Raw genomic sequence first — 12,853 nt, 5'->3', positions numbered from 1 at the left:
TACAGGTATAGAGCCTCTTATCTCACAAGCATCATTATTAGAAATCAAGTGACTGGAGCAGAGCTGGAGCTTCCATAACCCCACCCCAGATCCCAGAGTGCCGATACCCAGAGGGTTTTCCATCCTACCTCATGAGTTACTATCTGCCTGAGGTCAGATGTAGTTCATCAGATACCGGCACTCCAGGATCAGGGTTGCCTATCCCTGCCCTAACCTAACCTAACCTAACCTAACCTAACCTAACCTAAGCCTATCAAGGGAAAAGGGCACAGATAATTAAAGGTGAAAGTGATTGTTGAAACACCACGGCAATGAAATGTGTCCTCTGCATTTAAACCCCAGGTGACACAGTAGCGGGCAGCTATTATTTAGCACCCAGGGATCAGTACCTTGCTGGTTGGGGATTGGAACTAGCAACCTTTCAATCCCAAGCACACTTTCCCTGACCACTAGGTCACAGGGTCCATCCTCCCTTCCATCTGCACCAGTCTGTGAACATCGTCCTTTGCTCTTCAGGCTGTACTTCTACAGTGCTTTACTGTCTGGCCTCCTTATATCCATCCAACTCACTGAAAACTCTATTGCTCACTCTCTGTTATCCATCCCATGCTAAACACAAACACCACTCCTGTATTTATATACTTGTAGTGCTTTTGCAGCCCTGATTCAGCTCACGATTCTTGCCATTGCCTATAACAGTCCCCTGTCTGCCTGCCACGAGTTTGGCCACCAGTTCACCCCCCGTTCCTGAACTCCTTGTGCTCTTGGGATGCCTTACTTCTCCTTCTTCATAGTTCTGCTGCCTGCCTTTAATCCCTTTCATCCTAAGCAACTGTTAGAACATGTTGTCAGCAAATGACAGTACAACACAATCCCTAATGATATGGGTACAGTCTCAAGATCCACCTCTGAAGACGGCAGATAGCAGTCAGATAATCCAGCTTTATATGCCAGGTACTGGCTAGCCTGTGCCGTTCCACCAAGAGCATTTTGAAGGTGTGAAATTGGTGTATTATGTGGGATGTTTATGGCTGTCTGTACTTGTTGAGTTGTGGACACACAACAGCTCCTGAGTGAATTTTTCATGCATGCTTCAAACTCTGTAGTGTTGGCACAAAGGTTGTGATTTTTGTTTCATATAAAAATAAAGAAATTACTTTAAATAAAACATCCAACTTGACAGGGCACATAAGTTCACGCTTAGACTTGTAAGAAAGGAATCGGCATGAGTCCCCAATTTGTTAAACACACATCACAAACTTAACACGCAATCAGCAAACCAAATACTTTGCGTGAGAAGGAATAGAAGTATCAGAATTTGTACCTGGTAACCCTAACCCACCACTCCGCCCCCCAAATCAAAGCACACAGTCACACCAACAGTCTCACATTTCAACTAGGAGGCCAAAACTCCCACCTAAGATACACATGCACCTCAGACCCCCAGTGGGGGCTAAAAAAAGATGGTTGTAGACTATTCAGAGTTCAGGGGTGACTCAGGGCCAGTATGGGAGTGTGTGTGTGTGTGTGTGTGTGTGTGTGTGTGTGTGTTCGCGCACGCGTGCGTAATCTGTTCAGGAATGTTTATTGTTTCAAGCTTTTGTCACATCATCTCTCTCCTGCACGCACTTGCACACGCACACCCTATACCCATTTAAAAAAAAGAGTTTATAGCTAAAAAGAGCCCAAAGAAGAAGCAGGAGGCACCATACGGCCATTCCTAGCATGCACAGGCACACATTCAAACACAAGCTCACTGAGCTCAAGCATTTCCTACAGCTTTGAATTCATGAACATGACAGTGTACAGTACTGGGCAAAAGTCTTAGGCAGTCAAAGGAACTGTTGAATGCGATTAATCTCAATCGTAAGTGTGTATTTGCTCAGAATAAAAACATATTTTGACATTAGAATATATGCAAATTAAAAGTAACAATAGAAATTAACAAGGATTTGTTCTGTTTTCCAAAAAGTTACTGGTATCTTGCTGGATGGCTAGATCACCACTTCAGTTCCCAAACCTCTCCTCAGGGGCACCCAAGCCATTCCATGGATATATTAAGTTTCACCACCAGTTTACTTAATTAATGAACTAAATAGGTTTTTAAGAGTCAGTGACATATTGATTGGCCATAGGAGATGTGCCTGTTATCAAGCCATATATATGGATATATTGGATAGTTGGTGCAAATATTGTGGTGATTATAGGAGAGATTTGAAATTGTTAAGCTAACATACTAAAATAGACATAATATCATTGTTTTACACAAACTTGAAGGTCATTTGAACATAATTGTCTTTGACTGCCTAACACTTTCACACAGTACTGCACTTTAACACAGATTTACAGTATCTGGGCTCAGTTAACATAGAGTTACTCTTACTGAACCAGCAGCACAAACCAGAACGAATGGAGTCTCTGCTAATCGCAATCAATAGAAGTGTCCTACACTGCTGTACGTCTGTGACCTTTAGAGTTGATCTTTAGGAGTATTAACTGGGGCAGAGACAGAAACACTGTCTTGTCAGGGCCCAGAGATTGTAACTCTGTGCTAACTGAGTCAGAGATAGAAGGACTGTGCTATCAGCAGAGGCGATTCTAGGGACATTCTGGGGGGCTCTAGGCAAAAAAACTCCATGGGGCCTTCCAACACACCCCACCCAACATTGTAAAATTTACTATTATTTTTGCATGTAGTCTAAATGAATAACATCAACAAATATAATTTAACAATCACAATTCCTTTACTGTGAAAAACAAAATACACAGATACACAGATTTGTTATTGCAATGTACTATGTGATCGGTCGTCCTCTTGGGCCTCTGGCATTTCCCTACCTTGCCTGTCCTGTCCCTATACCTCTGGCTATCAGGCCCCAAACACGGGAACTCTGTGTTATCAGGACCCAGAGACTATCTAGGACTGGGCTAGTAATGCTCTATTAAGCGTTCAGCAACAGTTAAGCTGTGCTAACAAGCTGTGCAAAAATACATGTAGGAAATTGAGTGGTGAGAGGAGTCAACCTGAGGCACTTCAGAATGGTACTGCAACTGAATGCAGACATGGAACCATCAACTACAGCCATCTCCATGAGGAAGAGACTGGGCACAGCATCAGTATGAGCTGACATAGAATTCCGATGTTGCTTTTTGGTTCTGCAGAGACACACCTTATCTCCCTCGTAAGGCAGAACATACAGACAAAAGCAACAAGCACAGAGTGGGTCACTGGTACAGCTACAGGAGCCAGCATGAGACACAGATATGTGCTACAACTTGAGCAGTTGTGAAACATTGCAGGATGCCTCGAAGCTGCATCACCTGGCACACACCGCACAAGACTGCGCTAATCTTGTGTCTCAGGAGAGAGATGCCCCATCAAGTCTGATGTCTGGAGTTGTTAATTCCTGCCTGGCATCTGACACTCCAGAAGACAGCTTCATATACAAAGCTATAGCACAGTGACACCACCTTTTGTACAGTGATTGTACAAGTAATTACTGATCAAAAGCCACAGCAGTCATTCAAAACCTATTCAGTTTGACCTTAATGTTGCGGTTTGCTGTTATTTGGACCTTCTGAGCTGTGTGAACACTAGCTTTGGAAACAACCCACTGCTTTGTCTAGTCTAGTGGTTCTCCATCCTCTTCCTGGAGGACCCCCTGCCAGAATGTTTTCATTCCAACCCACACTGCTTTCAACCTGTCACATTTTCTATTAGCCTATTAAGGACCTTCTGAGCCCGATAAGGTTGGGTTGGAATGAAAACATTGTGGCAGGGGGTTAGGGTTAAGAACGGGATTGAGAACCACTTGATGTAGTCAATATTTTTTATGCATTCACCTGAAGAGATGGGAGGCTCATGCTAATGTGTCAAGGGTCCTGGGTTCGAGCATGAAACAGGGCCAATCAATTCTTTATATGGATGGTGTGCGGTTCAGTGGGTGAGGACCCTGTGCCCATCACCAAAAGATTGCTGGTTCTGGATCGGATCCCGAGCTTGGGAGAGTAATTTCACCATTGGGCCCATGTGGAAGGCCCTTAACCCAAAATTCTTCAGGGACTGGTTGACCCTGCTTTCTCATGTTGCTTTGGACAAAAGGGTCTACTGAGTAAATCTAATTTAAGGTAATAACCATAGTGTTGGTGCCCTCTAGTGTCATACACAGTAGCAGCACTGTTCAGGCAGCAGTGAAACATAGGCAGTAATAATGTCCACCTTCCTATCCCTTATCCTGTTAGAGACGTGGAACATACTTATCCAACCATTGTATTATTTGGGTAGTAATTTTAAAGTACAGTGGTACCTCAGTTCTCGAACTCATTAGAACTCGAATTTCTTAAAAGTCGAACCAACCAGTTCGAAAAAAAATTACCTACGACTCAATTTGAATCTCAGAAGTCAAACCGTGAACTTGTACGCGCGGGGAAATGAGTCACGAGGCACGTCTCTCAGCAGAAACAAAGGGTCAGTCTCAGCCTGGCTGTGATGGCATCCTGCATGTTTACACTAACTGAATACATATATTTAGACAGTAAAAATACATTTAGACAATGATAGACAGTAACAGTAATTATTATTATATAGTAAAATACAATTAAAAATAAATATTTCTTATTCATTATTTTAATATTAATTATAAACCATTAATACCTTTAATTATAATAATATTGTCGTGCTGAGCTGGGACGGAACGGAGACAAAGGCGCAGACGTCAGGGTATCGGGGAATACGCGGTTTAATTACAGGTAAGGCAGGCAAAACGCAGACGGACAATACAATAACCGGACTGGGGAAACAAACTGGAACGCGGACTAAATGCAGAGGACTAATGACAACAACCAGAAACAGCTGATCATACGGGGATTCCATATGGGGTTAACGAGGGGGCGTGGGATTGAGGCAGGACACATTGTTTTTTTTAACTTTACACATTATTTTCTTACTTTACAAATGACTGTTTTGATAAATGTGCTTAGATGTGTTTAGTACAGTATATGCTCTTCTTGTTTTATCTGATTCATTATGTGTTTAAATGCTAACAAAAACATATTTAGGTGTAATTTTTTGGGGCCGGGAACCAATTAATTGGTCTTGCATTATTTCTTATGGGGAAAATTTGATCAGAACTCGAACATTTTACGATTCGATCCGGAGTTCTGAACGGATTAAGTTCGAGTTCTGAGGTACCACTGTATTAGTGATTACTATACACCGCAAGCACGCGCAGTTTAACGTCGAGAAAACTCCGGGTAGGATTCGAGTTGGCCAGGTCGGAAGCGCGTGCCACTGTTTTCACTCCGGAAGTTTAACCTCCCAGCCAATGGGGAAGGGGGAATTGGGGAAATGCTGCTGAGGGGGTGATGGAGACGACGGTGGACATGGATCCGGACCCCATCAAGTTGAGGTCGCTGAAGCACCGCGGCACATTCACGGTGCCGCAGCAAGACCGGGTAAGCGCTGCTTCAGACAAACTAGAGCCTTTACGACCAAATTAGCCGGGAAACGGGGGATTATGTTTACCCAGACATCCGGTCAAAGCGACTGCTATGTTGAAGAGACGGCGAGCGAAAAAATGTAAACGGCCACTGCAAAAAGTAAATTTATGTAAGCAGTATCCACCTGTTTTACTGCATTTTATATTAAACAATAAATACACTACGACATAAAGTAAAACGTATTACCTCTCTGCATGAGGAAAATAACTAGTAGCGATAATTGCTCTGTTGCACACTCTGGTGGAGTCATGATTTAGCAGTAGCTTTCTTCACTGCATGACCAGCAGAGAAGTCCTATCCACTGACGGGTATTTCTGTATTGAAGCACTAAGTATTCATGTAATTCATGTTCGTGTGGCGGCTGGAAGCAGACTGTTCTTCTTCCAGCTGGGAAGCTGCAGAAGTGTGAAGGAGTTTGAGAAGCTGAATCGAATCGGAGAGGGAACCTACGGCATCGTGTGTGAGTAAAGACGCCTCCAAGTGCTGCTCATCAAGGGAAAGGGATCTACTTGGTTTATAAACCCGCGGCTGTAATTGGAATGCAGATCGAGCCAGAGATACCAAGAGTGATGAGATTGTGGCTCTGAAAAAGGTGCGAATGGACAAAGAAAAGGATGGTGAGTGAGCAGATTCCCTCGCAGGGTGCTCTGTCTGGCTTGGGGTGCTGGTGATCTCTAAAGACATCTTGATGTAAAAATCTTTATGACATTGACAGGGATCCCCATCAGCAGCTTGCGAGAGATTACGTTGCTGATTCGTTTGAGGCACCCCAACATTGTGGAACTGAAAGAGGTTGTGGTGGGCAATCACCTGGAGAGGTAGGAACATGCAAATGCATTCACATGGGGGGCGGAGGGGTGAGGTACACAGGTACACTCACAGTCACCTGGAAAAACACACGACTTTGGCTTGGTGAAACGCTAACATATGCACCCCTGAGAGGCACACCCACTGACACAGACTCATACACACTGTGCGGTTCGGCGGACTAAGTCTCTGTGCCTGCAACCAGACAGTCGCTGGTTTGAGCCTGACCTCAGCAGAACAGCCACTTGTCCATACACAGGATCAATTAGAAATAACAGGAAACAGCTGGTGACATTGGGATTTCACAGGAGGTTAACGAGGGAGGCGTGGCACACAGGAGGATCGGACGAGCAGGGCGTGACACCAGGACAGAATTTTGGCAAAGTTTATAAGTAAATAAATGCTTTATTATAAAACACAAGTAACACAAAATGTCTTTTTCTTAAATAAAGTGCACAAAATTAGAGAACCGGCTTTGGGGGAAAAAAATGAAATAAAAAAATAATTAGTGAAACAAAGTACAATTAAAAAAATACAATAAAGTGTAAACACATTCAAAGAAATATTTAACACAAAAGGGTAAGAACATAAGAACTATACAAACGAGAGGAGGCCATTCGGAGAACTTAACTAATAGCTCAGAGTTGTTAAAATCTTATCTAGCTCTGATTTAAAGGAACCCAAGGATTCAGCTTGCACTACATTATCAGGAAGTCTATTCCATACTCTGACTACACGCTGTGTAAAGAAGTGCTTCCTTAAATCCAGTTTGAAATGTTCTCCCGCTAATTTCCACCTATGGCCACGAGATCTTGTATTTGAACTAATGCTGAAGTAACTATTCGGTTGAACAGCATCCAAACCTGTTAGAATCTTATAGACCTGGATCATGACTAATTATAGTCAATCAAATCTGAGCTATATTATATTCAGTATATTTCTTTCAATTCCAGTAAATGTATTCATTTTGTAACATGTGGCAGTGGGATAATATTATATCAAATGACATGTTAATTTTGATTAATTAAATCACAGAAAAAATGAGTTAAAAAAATAACTATGATTAACCTCATTCCATGGTTCTGGTCACGGTGACTGAAAAATGATCATGTAAACCCAAACCATTTACCTATTTTACCCTGATGCTAGCGCTAGCATCCATGATATAAAGGTCTTAGCATAATTTATACATTTTGAGTTTTAACCACTTGCACTTTGAAAATTTCATATTAACTAATGCTGAAGATGACTAAAACATTACTGGCACCACTATAATCTACTTAGCCAGTGCGTGTGTGTGCACGCGCAAGTGAGCCTGTTTGCTTGCCTGGCGCCACTGAATCACATGACGGTACAACATCCAATCACAAGACTGAGGAGGAGGAGCAAAGCCTGCTCTGCGCTGTGACAGCCGGGAGCAGCAAGTGAGAGCAGCAGCGCTTACATAGACAGCCACAGTGCATTCAGGAGAGAAATGGAAACTAAAGTATCGATCTCATTAAACTGGTATTGATCAATATCAATACCAACATTATTATCGATACTTGGATCAATCCACCCACCACTAGTGATCAGTGCTTGTTTGTATGTCCTCAGTCTCTTCCTTGTGATGAGCTACTGTGAGCAGGACCTGGCCAGTCTGCTAGAGAACATGCAGGCGCCGTTCTCTGAAGCACAGGTGCGTCCGTGTGTATCATTATTGGGGGTGCATTTGTGTGTGTGCCTGTGTGTGTCAGTCTGTGTAGGTGTGTGTCGGTCTGACTCCACCATCTTCCCAGGTCAAGTGCATTGTGCTGCAGCTGCTACGAGGGCTGGCCTACCTGCATCATAACTTCATCCTGCACAGGTCAGCTGCACAGCTCATAGTCTTGTTCCAACAAACGCAGGCACAGAGCCTCAGGGATATGAAAGTCTGCTTGAACCCACACACAGCTGAGAAAAGCTTGCAGACTGCGCTGAATTAAAACCCAGACCAGTCCTTTAATGGTCTATTTTTCTAGAACTCAAGGGGATAAGGGATATGAGTGTGTTCTTTCCTGATCTCTGATCTTTCACAGGGATCTGAAGGTGTCCAATCTGCTGATGACAGATAAAGGCTGTGTTAAAATTGGTGAGACACTGCTAAATTGTCCTGGCAACCCTAGGAGGACTAGGTTATGGGATCTGACTTTAATATAGCTATTCTCATTCTGCAACTGCTAAAAATGTATAAATGGCGAGTTAAATGCAGAGCAGGCTGTAAGTATGTCTCTCCCATCTCTGTCCAGCGGACTTTGGCCTGGCCCGGCTGTACGGCATCCCCCTGAAAGCCATGACCCCGAGGGTGGTGACCCTGTGGTGAGCTCTGCTTCAGCTCATCTTCATGCTCCTCTTCCTTCCTGCTTCACACTGATGCCCATTCTGCCTGTAGGTATAGAGCACCAGAGTTGCTGCTGGGCACTAAGACCCAGACCACCGCCATTGACATGTGGTGAGTTTCTCCCCTGTCCCAGCCAGGCGAGTTCTGTCTGTATGGTGCGGTATCCAGTGTGGCTGCATGATTCTGGGTGAAATACGAACCATGATTTTTTTTTTCCCATTCACAATCGAAATCGCAATTCTCTTTCATGCTTCTTGAGCAGTGTGTTTCTCTTATTGCTTATTTGTTTGCATTACATGTTGTCTTTTTGAAGATGGAACAAACAATATGTAGATATGTATGATATATTGGTGTTGGTTGAAATTTGTTAAAAAAAAATCAAGATATTGGCAATGGGTAGATGCTTCGGTCTTGGCCGATCCTGCCAGCCAATATTTAAGCTTTATCAACATTCAAAGTTAGCAGCACCAGAGCTAAAAATACCGGCACTGGACTGTCAACTATAGCAGAAGACGAAGGATTTCTTTGGCTCATTCAGCCCTTATAAGAGGTCTCAAAGTACTGGCCTGTGATATGTTTTTAGTGCATTATTAAATGTAGCCCTTAGAATATGGGGAATAAAATACTATGTACTGTAATTCTGCTAATCTGTGCTGGCAAGTTTCATTACTGGGGACCTCCCCCTCCCCACTCAGCAAGTCGGCAATATTAGACAAACAGCCGTGGAGAAAATTAAGAGACCACTGTATACAGTAAAACCGCGGATTGCGAGCATAATTCATTCTGGAAACATGCTCGTAATCCAAAGCACTCGTATATCAAAGCAAATTTTCCCGTTATAAGTAATAGAAACTCAGATGATTCGTTCCACAACCAAAAAATATTTATAAAAAAAAAATTATACAAAATATAAAGTAAAAATACATAAAACAAATTAACCTGCACTTTGAAAAGAATCGTGGATGGTGTGAGGGAGACGAGAAGAGGAGGGTTATATTGTAGGACGACTTTCACTATAACTAATGGAATCACTGCTATCTGTTGGCTCACTGGAATCCTTTTTATTTTTGTGTGACTTTAACAAGGAACCTATCCAATGACAGCTGCTTTTGCCTCCTTTTCAAATTTTGCGGAAATGTGGACATTACATTGTCGTTAAACATATTCATCTCTCACACTGCTACACCCTTATTCGGGTGGTGCTTTTCTACTAAGTTTTGACTGTACGAGTGAGGCACGCCGACTGAGACTGAGCATGGGAGATGATAACCCACAATCCCACAGCGAGAGAGAGAGAACCATCGGCTCAGTTGTGATCACTTGACGCTCGGCAGACAAAGTGTATACGTAATACTCGTATTGCAAGACCTCGCTCGTTTATCAAGTTAATACTTATTAAAAAAAATTGCTCGTCTTGCAAAACACTTGCAAACCAAGTTACTCGCAATCTGAGGTTTGACTGTATTTTTAAACACATCTGCATTTTTATATCCTGGTGAACTAAATGCAGTTGTGAAGTGCACTGCTAGGACAGTTTGTATTGGGCTCCTAGAAGCAGGACTGAAGTCCCATAAAGCAAGGAAGAAGCCCTTCTTCATTGAGAAGCAGGGAAGAGCCAGGTTGGAGTTTGAAAAAAAATGTAAATTATTCAGACGCGCACCCATAAATTGAGAAATGAGTGTAACAAGAAATTGTGCTGTGGTCTCAATTTTTTCCACTGTATATCCATTATTGGTATTAGTCAGAATTTCCACACTGCTGCATGACTAACAGTATAGATCATTACTGGAATGGGACTGTCACATCAACTTTGCATGACAGAAAGGAAACACTCCTGGCTTTTAACATAACTCATTTCCAAAAGCAAGAAATGTTATTAACTTTTTATAACACCTATTTTTTGCCCCCTCTCTCTGTTATATGGTGTAATGCAGTACTCTTGATTTTTCATCCAGTTTATGGAGAAATTTAAAAACCATTAATCAGTATCCAGTGCTGTCTATGCAAAGTGGGAAATGTGTCTGTGTGTGTGTGTGTGTGTGTGTGTGTGTGTGAGAGAGAGAGAGAGAGTGTCTCAGTGATAGAAAGTTGTGAAGAACATTTGAACAAAAAACATGTACCAAATATCGCCGTGGTCCGGACACATTGTCTTTTGTTTGTCCTCTGCTTCCAGGGCGGTGGGCTGTATTTTGGCTGAGCTGCTGGCTCACAAGCCCCTTCTTCCAGGTGGCTCTGAGATTCAGCAGGTGGATCTGATCGTGCAGCTCCTGGGGACACCCAATGAGAACATCTGGCCTGTGAGCACCGACCTCCCCCCTCTAGACAAGCCTGGAATCACATCCAGATAACTCTGTTATTGTTGACTGTAGCGTTGTCACTTTTGCAGAATGCAAAGGTGACAAGATCACTAGACGGTATATATGAAGGGGATATAGCCAGCACTTCCGAATGACCTTGTGCCACTTCACCTCTTACAGGGCTTCTCTCGCCTGCCACTAGTTGGACAGTACAGTTTGAGGAAGCAGCCTTATAACAACCTGAAGAATAAGTTCACCTGGCTGTCGGAGGCTGGACTTAGGCTGCTCAACCTGCTGTTCATGTACAACCCCCGGCGCAGGTAGCTTTGCATAAACACATGGCATAAGCGCAGCTCCTACTTTACTAATCTTCATGCCTTTGCCTGTTAAATGAGCAGAATTTCACATCTTTTTCAGAGCAACAGCCAACGACTGCCTGGAGAGCTCCTACTTCAAGGAGAAACCACTGCGTGAGTATCCTTGGAAAAGTGGGGTAGACCATTGTGTGAAAGTGTGGGTGGATTGAGGATGTCCCTATGTGAGTCTGAACATCTCTCTTTGGTTCTTAGCATGTGAGCCTGAGCTCATGCCAACTTTCCCCCACCATCGCAACAAGAGGGCAGCTCCTGTGGCTGACAGCCAATCAAAGCGCAGCAAGGTCTGACCTTTAACCTCAGCGGTACATCAGCCCTACGGGACCAGTCCTGAAGTGGGAATGAGAGAGGACCACCCATTATCTCTCACCTCAGTGTGAACGTCTTCTAGTGCTGTGCACTGAAGACAAGCAATGCTGGCCCAGATCAGCCACGGAGATGTCTGACATGGGTCTGGTCTTCTCCTGTCTGCTATTCTTCTTTACTTAGAAATGTCACTGTGTTTATGTTCAGTGATGTTGTCATGAAGACCAAAGACATAAAGACAGTATCCAGGATATTTTTTTTTTGTTCCTTCAGAGCCGCTGTCAGTCATGTTTTTGTGCAAACTCAATCCCTAAAATAATTACAGGGTAAAGGCTGGTTTATTTGACTGCAGGGACAGCAGCTCTGCTCAAGAAGGTCATAGGAAGAGCAGATGTGTAACATGAAAAATACTGTCAACACTCACACAATAATATTCACCCATCTGCATCAGGTCACGGTGAGCCTGAAGCCTGTCCTAGGTAGGATAGGATGCCAGTCCCACATTTCTCTTGACTCAAGCATCTTAATGATAAACATGCTATCAGAGAACCTGAAGACCTTGACGGAACATTCTGAGAACATACTGTCAACATAAAGCTTATGGTGCCTAATAATGAGGGGAAATCTGATTTATGATTGATCAAATCAGTGATTCTAAAGTGGCGTAGCTTCTGGACCCACCTTATTGGTCAATAAAGCACAACCTAAATTATGGCATCATGGACCATGGAACGTATCTAAAGGGTGGGGGGGGGGGGGGGGGGTCATGTCCACTTGTCTTTGGAAAAACTGAGTTATAACCTTCTGCCTAATCTTTTTTTTCCAAATTGCTGAAGGCTCCTCACCTCACGATACGCCTTTTTGTTTGATGTTAGTGGTCAGGGGCATGGATACCCTGGCAGATTCATGGGGGCCATAAAATTTTATATGGGCCATAAAATATAAGTTTGGGGGATCAGTTATAGAAATCTACCGAAAAGGACCCCCCACCCCCACCCCCACCCTGGTCTGCATAATCTACAGAGGGAGCCTAGAATTTCTATGTACGTGTTAAGATTTGGCTAATGCTGCAGATGACATAACAATGATGGGAATAGCCAAATCACAACACTCAGTAACAAGTATCAATTGGCCTGCTTAAAAATCACATTTGTTTTAAAAAAATGGCTTTTATTAATAAAATTTGTTTGCACTGAATTATTTGTAGGTCA

General features: G+C 43.2%; 1 protein-coding gene across 2 annotated transcripts; it reads left to right on the top strand.

Annotated features, from left to right (window-relative positions):
* The first annotated feature begins 5,283 nt into the window (after positions 1-5,283).
* On the top strand, positions 5,284-12,839 carry cdk10 (cyclin dependent kinase 10). Of its 2 annotated transcripts, none has more exons than XM_023819799.2 (13): positions 5,284-5,454; positions 5,887-5,959; positions 6,045-6,116; positions 6,215-6,317; positions 7,903-7,984; positions 8,085-8,152; positions 8,364-8,416; positions 8,574-8,643; positions 8,717-8,776; positions 10,839-10,962; positions 11,143-11,282; positions 11,380-11,432; positions 11,532-12,839. In XM_023819799.2, the coding sequence occupies exons 1-13, from the start codon at positions 5,365-5,367 to the stop codon at positions 11,624-11,626; spliced, it is 1,083 nt and encodes a 360-aa protein (XP_023675567.1). In that variant the 5' UTR covers positions 5,284-5,364; the 3' UTR covers positions 11,627-12,839. The 2 variants fall into 2 exon arrangements, with proteins under 2 accessions (XP_023675567.1, XP_023675568.1); XM_023819800.2 differs by having other exon boundaries at positions 5,312-5,454; positions 5,871-5,959.
* The last annotated feature ends 14 nt before the right edge of the window (positions 12,840-12,853 follow it).

This window comes from Paramormyrops kingsleyae, chromosome 11 (assembly GCF_048594095.1).
Source record: "Paramormyrops kingsleyae isolate MSU_618 chromosome 11, PKINGS_0.4, whole genome shotgun sequence".
In the NCBI taxonomy this organism is placed as follows: Eukaryota; Metazoa; Chordata; class Actinopteri; order Osteoglossiformes; family Mormyridae; genus Paramormyrops; species Paramormyrops kingsleyae.
This window is presented reverse-complemented; position numbering and strand designations above follow the sequence as displayed.

Coding starts and splice junctions, on each gene's coding strand:
- cdk10 (XM_023819799.2), top strand. CDS start 5,365: ATGGAGACGACGGTGGACATGGATCCGGACCCCATCAAGTTGAGGTCG. Junction 6,117..6,214: donor AATGGACAAAGAAAAGGATG/GTGAGTGAGCAG, acceptor TGACATTGACAG/GGATCCCCATCAGCAGCTTG. Junction 7,985..8,084: donor CGCCGTTCTCTGAAGCACAG/GTGCGTCCGTGT, acceptor CCATCTTCCCAG/GTCAAGTGCATTGTGCTGCA.